Here is a 24,049-nt window from a genome sequence, read left to right as displayed (position 1 = left end):
AGTACTGCACATAGATTATCAGAAGTACCTGTCAGACAAATTACCTGTGGGAACCACTCTGACTCCCCAAGTGCTTTGAGGAATGTTGCCTCAGATTCAGTAGGAATAGTGCTGGGAACACAAGCTCTCATCAGCTTCTTAAAGCTTGCCTTTGTCTGCCGGATGTCACTGAATTCAACAGGAACAAATTCACAATTCAAAGCAAAATCAAGTTTGAACCCCTGCATGAAAAGGACAACGGCAGATGTCATTTAAAAGGGAAGCATATTTTTTCACTGACAGTCTCCTTAAATCCCAAAGTCTTGCCTGTTTTATTGCCAAGTAATTAATTCCTCATGAAAAATCTGTGTAGTTAAACACCTGCCCAGGATAATAAAAAAAAATAACAAAAATCCTTGAAAAATGTACCACATTAAAAGCACCCAACTATAACCATAACAGCAGAATGTACTGCACAGCATTCATCATTTCAATAATAATTAGAATTATTCTAGCAGTAATAGTGGTGAAAAACCAAAGCTGAGTGACAATCTGTTCAGCTCTTTATACACAACACAGAGTACATCCTTTAACATTTTTAAAGCTAATCAGCAACAAGCAAATAAAACTGAAAATATCTGTATGGCTGACATATGAACAGTCCAGGACACATTTTAGGAGTTCAATAAAACAGAAAAAAGTAAACCCCACACCCAAAAAGAAGCCCCATAACTGCAAACCAGCTGCTCATCCAAACAGTCACTGGACATGGAGGGAGTTGCTTGTCTGCAGGACCTTGTTCAGCACAGAGCAGCAGCTGGATGGTTTTCCTAGCAGAATTCCTCATCTTTTATTTAACTTACTGCACTTAGCAATAAGAGAGGACAACTGAATTAAGGGAACAAGTTAGCTGACTGAAAAAAAAAAAAACCCACCAAAATCCAATGGATTATGATGAAAAGGGTAACATGGAGAACATTATGAGGAAGTCTCGTGTAGGAAAAATCAATGAAGACGTTCATGCCAAACTTTTTGAGTTTTCATCAGAAATTGCCTTCATTGAATTAAACATGGCCTGCAAATAATCTTCATTAAGCTCCTTCACAGAACGCCAAGCAAAGATGCAGGAAAGTGAAAGCTCAGTTTTAATTCTGTTAGTATTTTGGCATGGTTCAAAAATAAATTCAGTAACTCAACAATGGTAACTTGTAATAATGCATGACAAAAGCAACTGAGGAAAGTAGCATAATTGCTTTAAAATGTTGCATATTTCTGTTTTCCTCATCAATTGATTTGATGGGATATTTAGCAGAATAAAGCAGTAGTTTCTGTTACACAGCTGTAGATGCATGACTGAACTCTTCACTTACCATTCATTAAGAAATCAAACAAATAGAAGCAGTCATTATTAGTGGAATATAATAATTTAATTCCATGTAATTGATGCATTCTAGTACAGCATGTCTCCTCCACCCCCTGACAGAACACAATTCCAGAAATTATGTATAGTGATGTATTTTCCTACTACCAATAATGAGTTTTGGACCTTTTGTATTTCAAGAAATACATCAATGTTTTATGTATGTCCAAATTTTGAATAAGAAAGTAGAAAAAAACCCTGTTTTTTTAATCTTTGAATGCAAAGATTTATAAAAAGAAATCTGAAAACATTTTCAAAAAACAAGTAAGTCTACTAAGAATTAGAGGACACCTGTTTTTCCAACAATTGCATCTAAAATGTTAAAATCTATCAAATAATATGTAAAAAACTGTAGACAACATGGTCCTCTTCATGCAATCAAATCAGGAGTTCTGGTTGGCCTTATTCTCATCAATTTGGCCTTATGTGAGTTTAGTGCTGCCCACAGTAGTGAAGGTTTCCTTCTCTGATAATTGCTTCCCTGGCTAACAACATTTTGTTTCCTCCATAACATATTTCCAAGCTATCTTGAATATCATTTACTGTTTGTTACAACACGAGAATAATTAAACTCAACAGAATAAAACCCACACTAAACATGAAAAAAAAAAAATGTCATTACCCTTAACTGAGATTTTTCTCCAAATATATAGAGGGCTGCTTGTCTTCTCAGAAGCTGACTTTGCAGAAAAGAGCTGCTGCTGTAGGGAGGGGTGTTATCTTTTCCTGCAAGTCTTGCACCAACATCAATGAACGGAGTCTGAGTGTTGATAAATCGGTTGCTTGAACGAAGGCTCGCCCATACACCTTCATAAGGATGAAGAACATTTAAAAAAACACTTTGTGTGAGGCACTGGAGACCATAATTACTAAGACATATGTTTAAACATGGCACATGCATCCCTCACAGGACATAATTGACAGCATGTACTGGAAAGAAATAGATCTGAGACAAAAACTGTCAAAACCATCCTACTGCATCGTTGTTTAACCTGAGACACTCATCTAACTCTGCACAGTGCTTTCCCCTGCACAGAAAATAGTTGCTGTGATATCAGTAATGCAGTGATAAATCACAATTTGCAAATAGCAATGTCCATATATGTGCATGGAAATGACATTTCTAGAGGGACAGAAATCAGGAAATCCCAAAACCAGCAACAACATGAAGTGCAGTGTGATGTGGAACCATGGAGTGCAGCTGCGAGCAGCACTTTTTGAATGGCATCACACCAACATCCCAACAGCACTCTGAGTCTGCAAACTGTACACCCATATATGCATACATATATATACACACATATAATATACCCTATATATATATATACACATATATATATATATGTATACACACATATAATATACAAATAGTACATATTGCTGCTGCAGCTCTACTGGCACTGTCAGGGGAGGAAACTCCCACAGCACACAGACATGATCTGGTCTCATCATGCTGGAGGAAGTTTTGATGATTTTAACATAAGATAATGATAAACCTGATTGCCAAGGCCTGTTTAGTGCTAAAAGAAAAGACAAGCAGTAAATAATTTTCTGTTTCTTGTATCTCAATTAACACCCAGGATTTTGGGAGATTGTTTCTGTGTGTACAATGTAAGGCATGTGAAAGCTATTGGATTCTCAGTGTATGAATAGCACTACTTGAAAATCAAATCCCTTAAAGTACACTACATTTGGCGTCCAAATGCCTGTGTGAAATTCTTTATCCCAATATGCAGTAAATCAGATTATCAGAAGAGACTCTTGCCCATAAATCTGTGAAGCAAGATATCCAAAAGAGGCACAAGAAATACTTCACAGTACTAGAAATTTAGATAGTATAGGACCAACACCAACCACTCTTCAGGAAAATCCAATAATGTGTGCACAGAAGAAAAAAGATGCACGTAACAGTAAATTCCACTGAGACAGCTCAACCAGCAAAATAATTTTATTCTATTTTTTAGAAGCAGGATTGGGTTTCTATTCAAAAATAATTCTGTACAATAACTCTCATGAGAGACTTGTCTGCCTGCCTGGCTGCTAGTCTGAGACGTGAGCAGATGAACTGCAGCAACTGAGTTTGGCTGGCAAGAAGTTCTGAGTCAGTAACAGATCTCAGAAGCTCCCACTTCACAGCCAGCCACTTTTATAAAACACCTCAAGTAGGAAAGGAGAGTGTTTAGTACAAACTTTTATTCCATGTCTCAGCTACTGCAAGTGAAATAATAAAAGCTTTAGCAAGCAGAAATCACATCAAACACTTAATAAGAGAAAGACGTTCTCATCAATTTGGTGTGAAAAATGCAAGCTTCACCACAGACTGCTGTCCCCAAAGATGAAGTGCACAAAAATACACACTGACACTTCAGAATATTTCACACATGCACCCATCATTAGCACTTGTGGCACATCAAAAGCAACAAAACTGGCTACAAATGCATGCAGATGAACATTTTTACCAGCAAGGGCAGCAGTGATTAAAAGGCACAATTATGTTTCTATTGTACTTTTGCCAAGTAGTTTATTTTTGTTAGCAGTATCTTGATTTTATTATTTGGCACACACTGTATTATTATGACTTTCTGATTTCACAGTCATCAATTTCCCCCTGTTCATTAACATTAATAACGACTGGAAAGAAATTAATTGACTAGGTAACAGTGTTTCTTAGTTATTTTACTAAAGCATTAGGAATACTAAACTCTTTTTCAGAACTGATTTCTAGCTGTTTAAAATTTTCACACAGAAAATTTTCTACATAATCACTCTGTGTTACATCACTGTCACTTGTGCATACATTCAGCGGGTGAAAAACCTCCAAAACATAACAAATCCATAACACCGAGCTAAAAACCCCCAAATTTTGTTAATGCAGAAACAAGGCTTTGTGTCAGTATCACTTTAGAATTAATTAAGACATTGTAGCAGAGGGTGGTAGAAAGGAATGGGCTTCCAGGACACAGAATACAGTACCTTGATGGACTCTTTCCTTAGTTGCAGATTTGGAATTTGAATGAGTGAAACATTTATCTCTGTAGCCAAGCACTGGCAGATAACAGTTAAGACAGAAGGAGGAGGAATGGAATGCACATTGCAGCGAAAAACATTGCAGGAGAGAAGAAAAGGGTTACTTATTAATTTCCAAAGATCTAGTATATATTGCATTTCTTTATAGCACATGATTTATCAGACAGCACAGATCTTAGGCATCACAAGACAAAACATCAATCAAGCCACAAAACCAATATAAAATGGGAAGGAGGTAACCATTTATCAAACAGGAATAATTTCCATTGTCATTGCAATAGCTTCAAACATGTAGCAAAGCCATCATGTGTTTTTCCATAATTATAATACCAAAGGAAATGGCATGATTAAATAATTCTGTTGGATAATTTATTTAAAGTTTCTATCCAGCTGAAAGTTAGTTTAATTGTAAATCCCAACATTAATGCCTGTTACAAAGAACTGGTTTAGTCTAGGGACAATAAGTGTAAAAATTGATGGTTCTCAAAATTAAAGCAGTTCTATACACCTACAAACATTTTTAAAGGTCTGTGTACAAGTATACAATTTAGAAAACATGTAATATCTACCACAGAAAGAGATCTTCTCTCCCCTTGCAAAAATCATTATTTTCTGTGGGAGCCTGATGTGTTTATCAGTGAATATATCTTTGGCTCAAAACCCACATTAGCATAACCAAATCCTTTCAAAACAAATATTCTATTAAATCATACTCAAAATGTTAATGCTTCCTGCTTTGAAAATAATTGTCTGAGCTTGGTCTGTATTTTTAAATTATAAATATCTTAGTATTTCTCCAAAAGCAGCAAAACATACTGAGAAAACTATTTATTCTGTTAAATTACACAGCAATGCCAGGCAAGAAATGCTGCTCTGTAGAACTACATTATACTTACAAAGTAATATAAGAGGAAAAGCTATGGCTTTTGAGTCAACTTACAATTCTCATGAAAGGTATCAACCAAGAAAAGGTCAAAGAAGGAAAATATATTATGATACATAAGTATTTGACCAAATATTTCAGATCAAAACCAACTTGACTGAGCTTTGGGCAGATGCTTCGTGACAATGTTCCAGATAAAGTAAAAAAATCCTACTTGACACAGAGACAAATATTCAGAACAACTGATGAGTGTTCAGAACAATGATGGTTTTAAAAAATGGGAAATACTGATGACGCACTGGAACATATAGTTTAACTTATATTTTAAAACAGTATGTGTTACAAATACATTGTCTGGTTAAAAAAAAATAGCAAATGTAATTTTCTACTGGTGTATCATAGCTGAACCTGGCTCTTGAGCTTTGGTATGTGTGATAATAAACACAAGGAAAGAACGAGTGGTCCAGAACCCAAACCACATAAACACTGCTATTGTATTTTGCAGTGTAGTGTATAACCCATAGCTACCTGCTGCTTCACATGTGAAATACATCCAGCTGTGAAAAAGTAGTGAGGAACTTTGCAATAAAGGATTTGAGAACAATTTTAAAGGTTTTATATACCCTGTGTATTTTTAAATTTCTTTTAAAATAATTGTGTCAGCTAATGTAAAAACCCCTGGTGTTTACTTCTCTCCAGGGAGACGTTCCCTTTCCCTGTTCCCTCTTCCCTTGTCAGCTTCTCACCTTCCCTAGGGCTCCCACTGTACTTGTGCAACATTCCTATGTTCCCAAGTGCTCATGGATCCTGCAGAGCTGTGAGCAGACACCTTTCAGAGACACAGGGCAGGTGTGGCAGAGATCCAGCACGGCACAAGATAACTTCCCTGCCCTCTGACTGATCACTGCTGAAATGCAGCCAAGGGATTTCAATGTCCAACAACACAACACAACACATCTGTGACCTCATACTGCCTCCAGGCTCCTTTTTTCTTCTCAGAGTAGCAACAAACTCATCCTATCACACTTCCCACGAGCCCTAACCCTAGAAACCAGCAGCAGTTATTTCAGTAATCCCTTTATCTTCAAAGGACAACTTCCACACAGCAAGCAGCGAGCTCTCCCTGATGTGCAGCACCTTCACTGCCCCTCAGCACCCCTGGGCTGCTGGTGCTTTGGTGCTGGCACCAGGGGATGGAGCCAAAGCAAAGCTCAGCTGGCAGCCACCAGCAGTGCCACTGCTGCAGGGCTCAGCCAGGCTGGCCACAGCACCATGTGTCCAACAACTGCAGTCACTACTCCCTCCTGCTCTCTTCAGCCCCAGCTCACCAGATTTATTCATCTCCAACACAGGAACAGTGCAGTGAGCACAGAACATAAACAAAACTCTATGAAAGAAACATGCATTTACTATGATTCACGAAAATGCACAGAATTCCCCAGTCTGGTGATCCCCATGTCCTCTCCTGCCCTTTCTCTCTTCCCTTCTGCTATAATTCTCACATCACTTCCCTACGCATCCCTGAGCATTTTCCTTTCCTCCTCTCTCTTGTGTTATTCTTCCTTTATTAATTTCTTTAATCCCATCTACCTCTTCTGGAAGTTTTTCTCCACAAAGTATTTTTATCCTTCCTCATATGAAGCTGTGGGTTTGGTATCACACAAGAAGATTTAGGTTGAAATGGGCCTCAGCAGGTCAACACAAATCTAATTCTAGATAAGGTATCAAAAGAGAAGGAAAACAGCTTTTAGATGCTTAGAAATAATTATCAAAGGAGCCTTCATGGCTGAAAGGTAATAAATCAAATATAAAATGCCCTCTCTTATGGAGTAGATTCATCCCTATTTTATCAAACCTATATTTAAGGAATTTAGTGCATTAATTTATGCACATTACAAAATCATAGTAATTTCATCAGACTAGAAGTGTACCAGTAGATGGAATCCCCCTAACAAAATGAGATGTTCTTGTAGAAATGACACTGATGAGCCCCTGTAATTAGGAATAACTATTTCCAAAGAATGTGCTTTATCTCCCTACCTACTACACCTGGTCACATAACTCCCTACTACTTAGAGTGCAATTATTTGCAGATTATTTGTAATGCTACGAAGCATCAGGTAAGCTTCAGACACATATTGGAATGATCTGTAACTGCAGATTCTAAAGTCTACTAAATGCTTATATAAAAATATGCATTTTTCAGGCCATTCACAGACAAATTAAAAATATGGATGAATCTCAAATTATTTAGAAACATAATCCCTATCTGAGCGCTTAATTTTTTACCAATTCCAACATGTAACCAACTTCATTTCAATGGAAAGTAAAGGATTTGAACAGAAATTAGACAATGCTGTGGACTGAGGCCAATCTAATTTCTGTTTTGTTGTTTCACAGAGCAACAAATCAATAACGAGTACAATAATTTTTATTTCACTAACATATTTTCATCATTTATTACTTCAAATAATAGACTTGGAGCTAGTCTTACTAACCTCCTCGAGCAAAGCTATTGGATAGATTTACATCCAAATGTCCTGGCACTACCTGCTTAAACACAGTAGACATTCTTGAAGCCCTCGTTTCAGTGCCTAAAGTCAGCCAAGAAAAGAATAGAAGATTAAAAAAGCTACAGTGTTAACCAGACTAACAATATACCTGAAAAAATGCCCTTTTTCACCCAACACAGCTAATTCTTGCTAATTTTGCACCTTGGATTTATTTTTTAAGACAAATGCATACATTGGCAAAAGTATGGAGGTGTTAGATACAGCTAAGCAATCAAGGTTATTTTACAATAAATGAAGCAAAGCACACACACTTTGGGATGGTGTTACTTCACAAGAAAAGCCACTGTTTGGCAGTATTAGGCCAATAACAACCAACTAAGACAAGACAGACACAATTTCAAGTCACATAGTCCTTCCTGACATGTTTGGGGTTACCCTCACCAGGATTCATCATAAAATAACTGAAATAAAACAAATTCATTTTTTCAAGGTTCCATCTAGGCATAATTCAAGCAGTGTATTTTGAAAAGAGTTTTCACTGCAAAAAGAGCTCTATTTAGAAATTACATTAGTAGAAACCCATTATGAATATGTAATACATAAAGAGGTCTATATGCCTTCCACTGCTGCTGCAGCTAAACAGTGTTACCTCTTCTGATCTTGCAAGCTCATACTTCCCCCTTACACAAAATAGAGCAGATTTTGCCTCATTATATAAAATAGAGCAGCTTTTGCATCCTTTTAAATCTGGTAGTCTTTTATTCAATATGCAGTTTATGCTTAAAAGACTTTACTGACAGATTAATACCGAAAAGTATTTCAGGAAAGATTAAAAGCATCCTTTACGAAGAGAAAACATATTCACTGAAACCAGGAGTGAATAGTCTAGCTGGAAAGTCTAATAAGAAAGAAACAACAGAATTCATATGGAACACTGAACTAGCACCAAATCAGAGAAAATCACTTGTCAGCTTAGACAGAGAAAAGCACTGTACAAACCAATTTTACCTGGAGACAGAGCAATGGTTGGGCTAACAGTGAGAGTGCTACTGCCATTCCGTTTGCAGTGGACGGATATCACATTCAGTAAGGCTTGGAGGTATTTCTCCTGTTCTATACTGCTTGAAGATTCTAGAGAAGCAGGAGCTACAGTCACAGGAAGAACGGAATGCATTAAAAAAGAAAATTACTATTTGTAAATGCATAGAATAAAAGGCTTACTGTGTAAAGCAAAGCATTGAAAATGTCCTAGTTTGTCTGTCAAAGGTTCAAAAAGCCTTTCCTTTGATGAAAAGCTGTTCATTACCTGCCTGCACAGCAGGATCCAGCAATGTTCTCTTGCATTCCACACAAAGCTGAACTTCTGAAACTTTTACCTCATGGTCACTACTTAAAACACTAATCATTAGCAGTTACGTGATCAGCACAAACTGAATGAAGATCATGCAACTTTTCCTTCCCTCCCCTATTTAAAAGTAACATTTCTAAGTTCGTGCTACTTGTCAGCAAAATGTGCAGAGAATAGACGAAACTGTTCCTTTAACAATAGTAAGTTAACATCATACTCAACCACATTTCAGGAAAGGAAGGCTACTTACCTGAACCTGGAGGTTCTTTGGGATACAGTGCCCATTAAAAAAAGTTAAGAAACCATCAACAAAATACAGAATCAAGGGAAAAAACACTCAAAAGTAAAAAAAAAAAACCAGTCCCAACCAGAAAAACTCCACCCATTGTGTCCAGGTGCAAGGACTTAAGGAAAGGAGATGAAGCTCAGGTCCTGGGCTATAGCACAATGACAAAGTAGTGCTCACTATCAATGAGTCAGTTTAATTTTTTTCAAATGCCAAACAAAATTTTTGGAATTCCAGTTTATTGCAGCCATCTTTGGACTTACTATAGGGCAAAAGTTTCAGAGCTGCTTAAAGTAGGATTTGTTATCTTGCTCATAAGAGGCAAGTTTTGGAGTAAGAGACAGAGTCAAATAATTTGATTGAGCACTTTTTGACAAAATACCATGGTAATTTGTATATGGTTTTCTCCAATGATGATCCAATCAGATTCTATGCTGGAGACTAATAGACAGGAAGCTAATTAGCTGGTAAAAGAAATTTCAAAATAGAAATGAGTATCTGAATTGAAAGTACAATTAGGAAATGATGATGGCATTTCCTGCAGGAAACATTGTGCTGTTTCTGTCTCACCAAGTGGAAAAAGCCTGAGCAGGAACATTATTTTCTCTTCTATTCCTAAACAGGATTTACACACCCTGAAATCCACTGGAATGATCTCTGGGCCCCCTATCCCTTGAACTAATATTACAAAAGGTCAATTTAGATCTTAACAATTTAGTTAAATTAAAAGAAATGAACTGTCTAAATGTCTATACCACTGGCACTTTCAAAGTTTTATTTGTGAAGAGTATTGTGTGTGTTTCAGAGAACAGCCTGACTTACATCAAAGTCTGCCATTGAACCAAGGAGATGTCAGAGGGCAAAAATGTCTTTGTGACAGATTAGAGATGGAAAATTTGCCCCTTCATCCTTACCACATCTCATCCCATCACAGCAGCACAAAAAGGTGACTCAAAGCATTTTTCCCTCCCAGCACAGGTGAACTGGGAATTCTATGGAATGACCCTTTCAAGTGCTGCAACACATGTGAAGGTCACCACAGCAATGTGGATTTAAACAAAAGAGAGGGGATGGAGATCCCAATAACAATTTTATCCCATTTAACCTTGCTTTTATCTCAGGAAAGAAATGCATTGCTCAGTCCTGCAGTGCTAATATGTGCTTTATATGCCTGGTCACAGATTGCTCCATCTTTACCTTACAAGTCCTAATGCAATCAGTAATGCAGCCTGAATCAAGACAACTGTTCTCTTGGACAGTGTTACTACATCCAAGAAACATAAATGTTCTTTCCACAGGGTAGCTGACCAATAAATGCTAATTTAGGTGTAGAATGCCATATTTAGAACTACAGTGCTCTGCAACACAATTCCCAGAGAGGCCAAAGTAATTCAGAAACCAACTTGCAGGTTTAAAAGGAACAGTTCAAAAGATCTGTGTAGTCTCCATCACATATTTGAACATCTGTTAATAATCTTTTTTCTTGGACAGAAGTTAGAAAATACAATTCTGTTGCACATGCAGTTTGATTCCACACAGAAATTAAGTACTGTGCATAATTTCTCTAAAAATACATTCTGTGCTTCTTATAGAACATATTGACCTCCAGCTATGCTTTGACAGCTTGCATAACACACCGCACAACAGGAAATCACAAAAATGTGCAGTAAGTTCCAGCAGGCCCTCCTTGTTTCTCTGTATCAATCCAGAAATGACCAATAAAAATCGACTCTTAGGAAGTCTCTTCTTAGGAAAGAATTCATTTTTCAGCTTGAATTTAACTTCAGATTATCTCTTAGTTTGCTTCACACAGTGTTTTTCATTATGGGCTTTCCTTCACTGCACACAACTCCTGCTGAGGCAGCTACCTTTGCTGACCATTTTTGTTTCAACAAGCTTCAACTTCATTAAGAGTAAGATAAACACCCTATAAATATCCTCCATTTTCACTGCTGTACCTTCCTGAGGGAAATCTTCATTTTCTTCACACTTCAAAAGAAACACTAACCCCAGAAGCAAGTATCTGTCAGACACAGTTGTTGTCATTCCCTTTATCTTCATAAATAATTCTGGTGGAATTATATTACAATAATCCCACCAGAATCATTATAACTCCATAATAGTGTGGAATAATTCCACAATATTCTGGTGGACATATGGCAATGGCAATACAAAAGGCTGTGTAAAAGTAAGAAGAGAAACCATCTGAAGATTACTACAGCAAACAAAGTGTTTGCATTAACATAATTCTGAGACTATTCCTGCAGATAGTTTTTTTAATTTATTCTCTATTTGTACCAGATTAAAAGATGCCTCATCTGCATTTCAGTCAGGACAATCAGTATTAAACCAGCTGAACACTGACATTTGAATTGCCATGCCTGGGACTCTCACCAGAAGAACTGGTGTAGCCATTAGCTTTGGCAGCTGCTCTGTCAACTATTGGTAGTACTTCACTGATTCATTTTAATCAATCCTTTCAACAAAAACTCATTCTATAAATTTCAATTCATTGTCTTCATTGCTCATCACTCCAACTAAAAAATGCTCCCATAAAACACTGAAGAGATACACTCAATCCATGTTATAACAATGAATATGCAGCAGAGAATTAATTAGAGATTCACAAATTAGCCTGAACAGTCAGTCCAGACACTAACATTAAAAGCATTTTTCCTAATATCTTTGAAATAATGAGTTTTTAAAGGTGCATTTGATACAAACAAAATCTCATTATGTCTGAGATAAATTGCTCTTGAAGGAAAAATGTGGCTTTCATAAAGGTATTCTGTGAAGGAAAAATTATGGAAGACTGTTAAAAAGATTTAAATCACATAACCTTCAAATTCCTTTTATGCCACTGTATGTAAGTGCACAGAGCATGTTTCTTATAGGTTTTGAAAAATTCTACAGAACACACTTGAACAGAGTCAAAACTTTTAGTTGCATTTTAGCCATTACTGGGGAGAAACACAAACATAAACAGGACAAAAGGATTTCTTTGCTTAATGAGTTTCTGGTACTCCAATTCAATCTCACATTTCCTTTTCCTCCAAAAAGAAAAATTTCTAGACAATTATCAGTTTGATTAGAAAACACTGACCCATTCTTACTTTAAATTAACTCTGAAAAAGCTATCAGCATGAGATGGAAATCCAAGCAGTCAGAATTATCCTAACCACTACCTGTGAATGATGGAAGTCAATGAACGTCATTTCCAAAATTAACGTTACCCTAATATTATATTCTTCTGGAAAACTAACTATTCTGATAAATCTTGTGTTGGTCCAACCTCCGCCCAAATTATTCATTCACAGTTTTTTAACAGCTTTCATACCACTCAAGAATTTGACATAAAGTAACTACTAATATCAGACAACCACTTGTAACATCCTGAGACTTTCGATTCCATCGAGTCGCTGATTCTCCCGCATTTCCACGTGAAATCCCTTCCACAGAAAGGCTGGCCTTATCCACTCACCCGTGGGATGTGTGTTTTGGGATTTGAAGAGGCCCACCACACTTTTTCCATGGAAGCCCCCAGACCTCAGGAGCAGAGTGCTGTTCCTGGTGTTCTTCCAGCAGACAACGGGCAGGCGGTTGTGCCGGTAGCAGCGAGCCACTCTCTGCAGGCTGCTGTCCTGCACGGACTGGGGCACCACCAGCAGCCCAGGATAACTGCATTCACAGCAAAGTGGGGGGGTGGGGGGGGAAAAAACAAAGCAAAAATTGAACAATTAAAATCGCTTTCAAAATGCTCAGCAATTAAAAAAAATAATTCCTAGAACTACAAGCTGAAAACACGTCTTAATGAAATACACCTTAACTGTTAGAGTTACTTTTATTTTTTTAAGCAATTTTCAGTCCTAGCAAACGTATTAATTTAAGTGAACTACATTTTAAATAGAAATTGAATTATGAACCATTACTAATCACTTTCCATTTCAGGTTACATTTGATTTGGTAGTATTTTTCTTCTCAGCGTATCTCTTATCTGCCACCATAATGAAGCTGCATTTTTAAGCATGACAGAAAACAGATTTTTGAGGTACACAAATGATGCAGTAGTTCCATTTTGACAATTGTACATGAAATACGAGAATTGAAAGGAAAGAATGTTAGACTGCCTAAAGTATCACAATGAAAATAATAGTCTTTGGTTTATGGAAAAATACATTTAAATTTTACAGTCAGAGTCCTTGGAATAGAGGGCTTGACACTGCATTTTTGTGCTCTGTTTAAAACACTGCAACACACTGAGAGATTAGGAAATTCAGATATAATACCTTTAAAGATAGAAAACACAGCAAGATGGTAGTTCTGCTCATGCTAGTGAAAGAAGTGATTCAAGCAATACAAAATATGATTTTCTATCTCCTCCAAAAAATCAGAAATCAACTTAAGTGCCGATTTCATGCATTAAGAAGAAACTAAGATGAGGAACAAGGAACAGGTACTGCTTACTAAGTAACTTTTATTCCCTATCCAATATACACCATTTCTGCAAATTCAATTATTGGACATTTATTCAATTGCTCTCAGAGAAAATAAATGTCTATGGTATTTACAGTCTACACAGCAACCACAGTAATGCAGCAGTAGGTAAGCATTTATATCATGAGATTTTTAATTGTTTTAGATACAGATAATTGTATTTTCAATAAAAGTCTAGGGAATATTAAAAACTCATGGTTTTAGGGGAAGAAAGGGTTGTCTGCATAATGTTCAAAGCATGATGAAAATGGACAGATCTCATGCCTCCATCTGCACTGTACTCCACGGTGACTAAAGAAAACCAGTACTCTAGACATGTCAGAAAACAAGAAAGGATCTAGTATTTTTCTTCTGTGCCCTTCTTCCTGGTAATTCCATTATCCATAATGAAAAGCAATGACCAGCCTAAACTGGCTCTAGAGAATGCAAATATCTTCTCATATGACTCATGTAGATAGGGTTTTGTATTAAAAGGAATTTCTGTGGGCAGTGTCAGTAAGCTACATCAGCTTTCACAAAAAAAAAAAAAAAAAAGGACTTAGTAACACTGATGTGCTAAAACACAGCATGTGACTTTCAGCACATGACAAACTTTTAAAGTAAATACTTTCATGAAGTCACCTGCAACAAATACATTTTAATTTAAAGAAAATAGTTATTTATAATTGCTTCTGAAGCTTGCCTTTTTATTTTGGAACAGAAGAGATTTTAAATGCAAATACATGAATGCAGATATACACACGTGACCAGTTTCACCTACTTAAGTGAATTGATAAACTCACCTCCTGCAAAGGGAATACATCCTGTTCAGTGCAGTTATTCTTAAATATTCTGTTTTTGAGCGAGAAGAATTAGTGCTGATGGTCCCCAGCCCCAAACGCTGATAGTCCCTGAAACAGGCTCGCTCTACTAATTGCTCCATGGTTGATTTTTCTGATGCTTTCAGGGTCCCACCGGTGTGCAGCTCGCTGTCATCTGAAACTAAAGGGGAAAATCTTACTGGGGAGGCCACAGGTACCCAGCAAACAGTGTTTCTACTTTCTCCTGAACAAGTTTGCCCTGCTCTCAGTGATGAATGGGGCAAGATCCAGGACGTGCAAACACGGTTCACCGAATTTCTAAACCCTAAATGGAGTATTTTAGTCGGCAAACCTGATTAGAGCATGGAGTTACCTGCTATGACTGACATCTCTCTAGCTAAATCTAACTGGAGAAAGTTGTCTCACATATTCATTTGAACTGAAAACAGATAATCTTTCTTTACCTATTTACAAATCTTTTACAGATTCATTACACGTTCAAGATAAAAATAAACGACACAATTTTTATATTTAACTATCTTCAGAAGAGGTAACAATCTTTTTAAGGCTTGGTTCAGCCTAAGAAATGTTTCAGTGTTATAATTTCACAAGAGATGGCTGTTGGGTTCTGAATGTCTCAGTTTCAATGTCAGGCAGCAGCTTTCTTCAGCCGTGCATATCAGCTGCCCTTTCCAAAGCAGAAAAAACTTCAGCCATGAGAGATAAAAACTATGTCACAAGTTCAAACTACTCTGAAATTCAAGTCAAGCAAGGTCTTTGTACAAAACCTGCCACCTGCCTATTAGTGACACTTTCAACCATTCCCAAATACTTCTGAGCGCAGATTTACTGCTCACAACATGTATCAGTTACTTGCTACCACCTCAAGCATTGAAATATGTGCATATGAGAAGCATTTCTTCATGGATGAGGGACTGAGAAGTATATGAGGATTTAAACTTAAAACAGGACTTCATAAAACTGGAATTTAAGCTTATCTAGAAAATAAAAATTATGCTATAATTAACATTTAACTGGCAGTAGACAATATTCAGAATTTACAGGAGCAGTACCTCAATGATTTTGTTTTTCTTTACATCTTAGCATAAAATCTAAATGAAAAATGTTCTTTGCCCATTCAGCTAAAGAAAAAACACAATCTCTATTTGAGCTAAACAATAAATAAATTTGGATCTCTCCAATTTTTTTCCTCTTCTTTCATATCTGCCATGGTAAAAAGAAGTTACACAACATCTGAAGTATGAGTACGCTAATGAGAAATGAATTTAAATGAGCTTTAGAAAAAAATTTTTTGGATCACACAAAAAATTTGGTTGGTATTTAAGAGTTTTGAACGGAAAGCTGTAACTGACTATAAGATGAGAGTGCATTTTGTGAAACGTTTTTTCCTAAATGGATTTTTCTCCCATGAAAGCAGGTACATTGGTGATCAGACTTTGCAAAACACTCTCCTGCACATAAAAAGCTCAATGTAAGAGCTCCTGTGCACATCCTTAAGCTGAAGAGGGAGATGAAGATATTTTGCTGTCTCAAATTTAACATGATTCACGAAACAAGGAATAACCCTTCTGTTATACTGTTCTTGAGACATTACTATTTTCAAAAGAAGGTTTCACAGTCTCTTGCTTTATTGAACACACCCATATGACCACTAGAAGAAAAAGTATTTTCTAATGACTGAGAGATTCTAAACTCTGAAAACAAAGAGATAAGGAGGAATTTGAGGGAAATTAGATAAACAACTAATAACTAATACAGTACTGTGCCCAGCTTTTGAACTCACATTGCAAGCTATACATGGACCACCTAAGAAGCCTGAGAAAAGAGCAGTGGAGATGATCAGAAGACCATCAAGACTAATAAACAAAGAACTGAATGAACTGCATAGATTTAACATTCAGAAGACAACAGAAAAATATTACAATAGATCATAAACACATTATGCATTGCAATCAGAATGAGTGGAATCATCTCTTCTATATGTATTTAGTGGCAGAAGAAGAAATTACAGGATTGCTGTAAGGATTACAGCATGACAATGTTTAGTCCTGAATCTCAAAAAATTTCTTGTTTTCTCCAACATTAATGATGGTTTAAGTATTAGCATGAGCTGCCTAGAGTTGTGGAACCTTCATCTTTGAAAGCTTTTAAGAGGAAGGTAGGCAAACACCTAAGAGGAACAGATGAAGTATATTGATCTTGCCTTGAGGCAGAGTTGGACTACTTTATCTCTTGAAGTTCCTTCCAGCCCTATCTTTAACATTTCTTTTTTAAAGACAGTGCTTCACCTGCTGTAAGAGTTCATTGCTGGCAGAGCTGCATAGTTTCCTACACTTCAGTTTTTGAGACTTGCAAACAAGTCAAAAACAAAGCCAAAGCCACAGAAGTCAGTATAACAGGAATTGCAGTGATTATTCCCTGTGGCTCTCTGCACTCTGTCTGAAGCAGAGTCACTGCTGTTGACAGGTCCCTGTGCCTGATGTGCCAGGGCTGCATGGAAAGAAAAGCAAACTCAGCCTGTGCTCACCTTAACACATTCCCAGCCAAGACACCTGGAAAGCAGCAGACCTAAAGACTCACAGGTTATAATTTTGTAATTTTTTTAGGAAAGGAATAAAGTGACTATCACTAATCTTATATAGCACCTGTGCTCATGGAAGACTACTGTTGTTTTGTATATCAGCAATGTAAAAACACTTCAAAGTTCATCATCAAGAGACTATGCATACACAGGTATGACTTGCTTGGTGTCTCTGGGTGAAAGACACAAAATCACCCAAAAATCACCCAGGTCCCACCTGCAGAATTGTTTCTGACCCAAAGAACATGCAACATCAGAACACCTGCTAACTCAACGTTCCAGGAAGATGCTGGAAATTCAATTATGAACACATTTTTTTTCCGCACTCTAAAGACACTCTTGTGTTATCCAAACCTTTATTTTTGCCTATTTCTCATCACTTTATCTGGAATGAAAGAAGAGAAACAGTATTTTTAAGCTTGCCTGGAATGGATTTCTTCCATTTCAGAGACAAGAGAGGCTTAAGTCCTGCTTTAGGCAACATTCATACCTCTGCTCCTAAGTCACATGAGTTGCTTTGCTCAGTGACCAAATATTCAACATGAAAATTCAGCTTGTTTGATGTTTGGAAGAAATTATCAATGTTTGAAGAACACTTCATTATCTGAGATGCCTACTTTTTTTTTTTTTTAAAAAAGAAAGAATGCTTTGACAAAACAACACCTGTTTATGTACAGGAGAATCTGGTTCCCTCTAGTGGTTTATTATAAATTAGCAGTGGTCCAGATAAGGATACACAGACAGCAGGATATGGGAGGAAAAGAGGGTTTTTGGGGAAAGTCAAACTCCACCCCATCACACAAACTGCACCAAGTGCCTAAACCCCTTTCTACCTTCTATCCCAAAATAATTTCAACCAAAAATATGGGAAGTGGTATTTTCAGTAGTAATGAGCTCTGCTGCTTTCATTTGTCAGTTCCACATCCACAAAAGTCTCCAATTTGCTCATTCTTGCACCTCCCCAGTTACTGCTTTTTCATCACAGACTAGCTGCAGGTGTCAGATGTCCAGAGATAAATGGAAGCTGCAGCAAGCTTCTGTGCTGTTTCATCTCCACCAGCATGAAGTAAAAATGATCTAAAAGATATAATTTCTAAAACAGTCTGCTAATTAAAAAATAATCTAGTACTTTGCTGAACCACTTAATTAAGTCAACCTCCTCTTCTCACAGCAAAAGAAAACACTCACTAAATGCACAAGTTTGAAACCCTTCTCTTTACTGCGTAGGAAAACCCTTCGATTTCTTGTTGAAGGTATTTCTCATCCAATATACCAAAACAGAAGCATAACAGGATAGACTTATTAACCAACATGGATAAAAAAAGTCACACCCTTACCAGAGATATCATCATCTTCATTCCAACCCGGCCGAGTCCCTCTTTCCTCCACTATCGTGCCCGTTTTCTTCTTCAGTAAGTACTGGCGCCCAATTGTCATCTTCCCAGCACGTTTTGCTCCCTTCACAATGCTTTTGGAGAAGGTACTATAAATCCAAAACAACAAAAATATTTGGAAAGATTAATCTGATTCTGCCTGATAGCATATACAGATTTCTATGACAAATGTAAATAAAATGGATTTAATAATTTTTTCACTTAATACATACAATTATAAACTTCAGAAAAATTGCTTTCTATATTATTTTTAAACAAAAATTGTATTATTTTGAGATAAATTTGTGTCTTTTTTTTTCTACTGGTAAAGAATAAGCAGATAACATCTTTCTTTAAGATTTTTAATTTTGCTAGCAATGTGATAAATCTAGAAAGCTGACGAAGTAAAGGCAGGAAAGACAGAAATTACCTTTAAGTTTTAGGACTTCATTACTAGTTTGGGATTCTACTTCCTGTGTCAACAGTGCACTAATCAACAGAGAATCACTGGAGCTACCACTCTGGAACAGACTAATGATGCAGCTGGTCCAGTAAAAAATAATGTGTAACATAAAACTTGAAAGAGGACCCAAAGCTCAAACTCTAAATTAAAAACCAGTAAGGCAAATGCACAGGGTAAAATCAATCTTAATCCACACTAGGCTCTAAGTGGTCAGACTACTAATTTTAAAGTAATACAATTTATCTTATTTCCATGTTGAAGTTGCATAGCTCAAGATGCTACTTCCATTTAGTGTGTTTCAAAATGTAGTAAGGTGCTTGGTCAAATCTACTGCAGCCAGAAATTTAGCTAAATAGTATAATTCCTATCCCAAATAAACATCTGTATCCTACTAATCTCTCTCTCACTCAGGAAATACAGAGATGCAAAATAGCAATCACTTACTCTCACATGATCTCCGCTTGTGCGGAGCTTTCAGATTGTTCAGTGCATTTGGAAAATACAAGACAAGAACATCAGGGAGAGGAGAGGAGAGGAGAGGAGAGGAGAGGAGAGGAGAGGAGAGGAGAGGAGAGGAGAGGAGAGGAGAGGAGAGGAGAGGAGAGGAGAGGAGAGGAGAGGAGAGGAGAGGAGAGGAGAGGAGAGGAGAGGAGAGGAGAGGAGAGGAGAGGAGAGGAGAGGAGAGGAGAGGAGAGGAGAGGAGAGGAGAGGAGAGGAGAGGAGAGGAGAGGAGAGGAGAGGAGAGGAGAGGAGAGGAGAGGAGAGGAGAGGAGAGGAGAGGAGAGGAGAGGAGAGGAGGACTGTACCGAAACGAAGTGTTCTTTTCTTTCTGTTTAGGTAGAATTATCTGTGGTGCTGTTTGGCCAGCTGCAAAGGCAAAAGTGCTGAAGATGGACTGAGGATAACGGAACTTCATCAATTGTTTCTTAAATATTTCCACCACTTCCGGACTTACTTCTTCATCAAATGCTACTTTAATTAACTGTGTATTAAAGACAAGACACATTAGAAACTGGAAAACAATCTGAGAATTTCAGAAACTGAAACATTCTAAAATATAGTAGCAAAAATTCCCATACTTCCACAGTATTATGCCCTTCAGAAATACAGATATACGTACATATGTGTCATTTATTTTGACAGCTATTACACATTTTAAGGATTTTTTTATGTCTTATTTTAAATGTATGTCCTAATAGTAAGGTAACTTCACTAGAGAGAATCTGGAATTCTCGTAAGATCAAATACAAAATATTTTGGTAAATCCCAGTTGTAGTGCTGGCGCTAAGACATCTACAACAGTTCAGATTGTGGTCACAAGGGACAGCTTAGCTGGGAAATCATCTGCCAACTCTGCCCCTAACTGGGAACTGAGGTTGGTAATGCACTTCAAAGACTCAGCAAGCCAGCAATTTCAGCATTCATATGTCACAACCATTATATTTCTATTACTCAGACGTTCCAATTCTGGCCTCACCTTGCAAAGTATAGAAAACTGCTAGTAACAAAAATGTGATAGTGAAATCTGCTCCTTAAAAAGGAAATAACCTAGTGCTATTCAACACTGATCTGTCCACCACTTGACTAAAACTGCTTTTTTGAAAGCTTCTGGGGGAAAAAAAAAAAATCCCATCCAATCATCCTCTGCTGAAGGGAAGTCAACAATTCGGGGAAAATGAGTAAGAGACAGAGAATACGGAATCCATAAAAAGGCCCAAAGGAACTCTGAGAATGTGGAGAAAGCAAACAAACAAATATCCTAGAGCTCTATTTCTGAATGCATACCTAGACACCTTTTAAATTCCTTTGCTTGCCATCTAGGAGGTGGATTTCATCCTTGCTTTTCCAATTTCACTTGTTTTGTAAATACTTTCCAAATGACTAATGGCTCTGTGGTTCTAGGACCTCCTTTGAAGGTCCTCTAGGACCTCTTCAGTCTTTTGGGGTTGCAGTGATCCGAAGTTTTAAAGATATCAAACAGCATAGCTGCACACAAACCCATCTGAAAATCATAATTAATAAACAAAGGGGAGGGGCTATTTCATCTTGTGTTGAACTCTGGCTGTTACATAGGGGATAGGGAAGAAACTGTTCACAGATTGTTTTTGTTCTCATAACCTAATACAAAACTATGCTAAACAAAAGCAAAGATGATGTTTGACCCGAATCCAGCTCTGAAAACACTGAGCTGTGTCTGTATTTATCACATCATTGAAGCATGCTAAGTATTCTGGTAAAAAGATTTCTGGAAAATAAAAGTCAAAAGTCCACAAGAACAACCTTTTTTTTTTTTTTTCTTGTTTTACTCATTTGCATTCCTAGTTTTGTACTTTCGAAGAGAATACTGAAGGATGATTAGGTAAATGATGTTCATTATTGTAAGGAACTAGTAAAATGTTATTTTGCTATATTGTCAAATGTTGGAGTTCTTGTCCTCAATGAAAATACATTTCTGCAGTCAGTCAACCCAGCAAAGTACTTCATATCTTAAGCACTGCAGTCCACTTTCAGTCCATGATATAAAATTCTTTGCTTGCAGCTTTCAGTATCTTAGGGTTTGACCATCCTCAAGATCAAAAACCAAAAAGTAAAAATTAGGAATCCTGAAGTCTTCCCTGAATTTTCCAAGTACATCTCTGTCAATTGCCCTGAAATACACACTTTTGTTGAACACACCAGTGGAGATCCTACAGAAAATTCAAGATTTCATTGGTTCTACCCTAAAGATTCCTGGGAAGAGCAGCTTCCACATGTGACATCCCATGACTTTCTGCCATGGATTTTAACAGAAAGTTGGTGAAGTGACAAACCTTGAGAAGAAAGCAGTACTCAGAGCTTTTCCATATTGATTCCATGTAGCTGGAGGAGAGAGAAAGCAGGTTCTCACTAGCCTCCCATGGCCTCTTACATGAAGGGATTCTGGACTCGACCCAGCCCTTTTCTGGTTCCAAAATAGGTGAGGAAAGCAGTGAAAGAAATCCAATGTGAAAATAGCAACCCTCTGTAAATATCAAGTGGGCCAAGAAATGCCAGGGTTTCTATGAGCTCTGCCTTGTCTTATTGACCTTACGGGGCAGAAAATCGGACTCTTCACGAATACCAGGGCAAAATGCTGCTCATAAATATTCCGAGCTGACTGTAGCCACATAAATTTTCACAGAACTTCCTTTTACCTGAAAAGTGGCTGAACTGATCTGCAGCCCCTCCTGCATGCTCTGCTGCAGCTGGTTCTGGATACTGATCTTCTTCTCCTTGGTAACGGAGGCGATAGGAAAGCTGCGGATCACGGTCTGCTCCCCAACTGAGGATACAACACACAGACACTTGTTAGGTCACACCACCAGCTCTGCCCTGCTCACACTGTTACTGGGATAAACAAGAGTGAATAAGCACAAAGCAACATGAACATAGGATTAATTTCAGGCAAGATACCTGAAAAGTTGGCAAATTCCTAAAGCCTCATTTGTAATCTGAACTTCTACTCTATTTCAGCAAAATATTCTCCTTCTTTCTGAGTCTTTCTACATAATGGAGATGCACCCCTAAAACCTAGGTCAGTAGGGGGTAAAGAAACAATTTCAAGTTTAGTCACATTTCATAATGCAATACATAATTTATAAACAGAAGTTATATACTTTGATATCTTTATCTGTGACCATGAACTTTCCACAATAAATTTATACTTCTGAATGCCAATCTGCTTAGAAATGGCACACGTTAAATCATGAACAATTATCATTCAGAAGAGGTGACCTATTAAAAAAATACTGTTATTTCCAAGCAATAATTTTTGGTAGAATACCAACTCATGAATACTTTTCCTTTCACTTGCTTCCAGCATCTGAAAAAAAACTGTTTAATGATGTTGATGCTTGAATAGGTGGACAGGTCAGCTCAAAATCCTGCCTATCTGAAGGACCACAATTATCACTGTTTGGGTTTTCTTACCCAGCTGATCATGAGGAGTGCCTTTAAATATAATTCTGTAAGTTGTAAGGAACAGAGCTCCTTCAGCAGGGAGGATATGAGGACCTCCAAGCAGTCCTCCTGTGGCTTCCTCTCTACCATCAGGATCCAACAGCACACGGAGACCTTCACAAACAAATTCTTCTCCTGGCAGTAAAGTTGGCCGTAGAATTTTGGGCTAATGCAAATAAATGGAAGTGTAAGTGTAAATCAGTGTTATACCTCAGGCTAGTAATAATATTTGGTTTTAAAAGCTTAAAAACAAAATTGTTATGACACTGAGTCCAAAGAAAGGGGGATGGAGTTTGGATTCAACAAAGAGAAACGGGTCTCAAAAAGCAGTGGGCATGCAACAGCTTGTTTATGATCAGAAGTCTGGCTCTACCAGTTTCATATTTCCTAAGACCAAAGCCAAGCATTTTATTTATCACTGGTGGAAATTTTCTTTTAACATTTTGATATTTCCTCATAACATTATTGGGGGGGGGGGGGGGGGGGAAAGATGACTAGATTTCATGACTCTAATTCTTGTAAAGAATACAAACATGTTTCATAACACTTGCCTTTTGTATCGGTGGAAGCCTCCTACTCTCACGATGGACAGCCTCCAGAGTCTCTATGTGCATTGCTACAATGCCTGGAAAGCAGGGACACCATAAATGCACTCTCACACAACGTGAAAGAGAAAGCTGCCCTGTAATTAAAACTCTGATAATTCTGAAATTCTCTAATTTTGACACCAATGATATAATTATCTGAGATTCAACAGCAGTTACAGTCTGGAAAAAAAATCTAACACTCCATCTTATTTGAAGGTAACTCAAATTAGAAAGTGCATTTGTTTAATCCGGGAAAGAAAAGAGCAAGACTGTAAAGCACCTTTTTGTGACAATTC

General features: G+C 37.3%; 1 protein-coding gene across 1 annotated transcript in view; it reads right to left on the bottom strand.

Annotated features, from left to right (window-relative positions):
* The window catches only part of SBF2 (SET binding factor 2), a 230,196-nt gene that overhangs the window by 20,472 nt on the left and 185,675 nt on the right, over window positions 1-24,049 (bottom strand). Inside the window, exons 21-31 of the mRNA XM_062494271.1 lie at window positions 23,718-23,791; window positions 23,137-23,332; window positions 22,362-22,489; window positions 19,995-20,170; window positions 18,690-18,835; window positions 14,733-14,931; window positions 12,938-13,134; window positions 8,831-8,968; window positions 7,808-7,903; window positions 2,022-2,206; window positions 45-221 (exon numbers count right to left, since the gene is read on the bottom strand). Of these exons, the coding sequence (XP_062350255.1) occupies window positions 45-221; window positions 2,022-2,206; window positions 7,808-7,903; window positions 8,831-8,968; window positions 12,938-13,134; window positions 14,733-14,931; window positions 18,690-18,835; window positions 19,995-20,170; window positions 22,362-22,489; window positions 23,137-23,332; window positions 23,718-23,791 (1,712 nt within the window). The remainder of the gene's footprint in view (window positions 1-44; window positions 222-2,021; window positions 2,207-7,807; window positions 7,904-8,830; window positions 8,969-12,937; window positions 13,135-14,732; window positions 14,932-18,689; window positions 18,836-19,994; window positions 20,171-22,361; window positions 22,490-23,136; window positions 23,333-23,717; window positions 23,792-24,049) is intronic.

This window comes from Cinclus cinclus, chromosome 6 (genome assembly GCF_963662255.1).
Source record: "Cinclus cinclus chromosome 6, bCinCin1.1, whole genome shotgun sequence".
Taxonomy (NCBI): Eukaryota; Metazoa; Chordata; class Aves; order Passeriformes; family Cinclidae; genus Cinclus; species Cinclus cinclus.
This window is presented reverse-complemented; position numbering and strand designations above follow the sequence as displayed.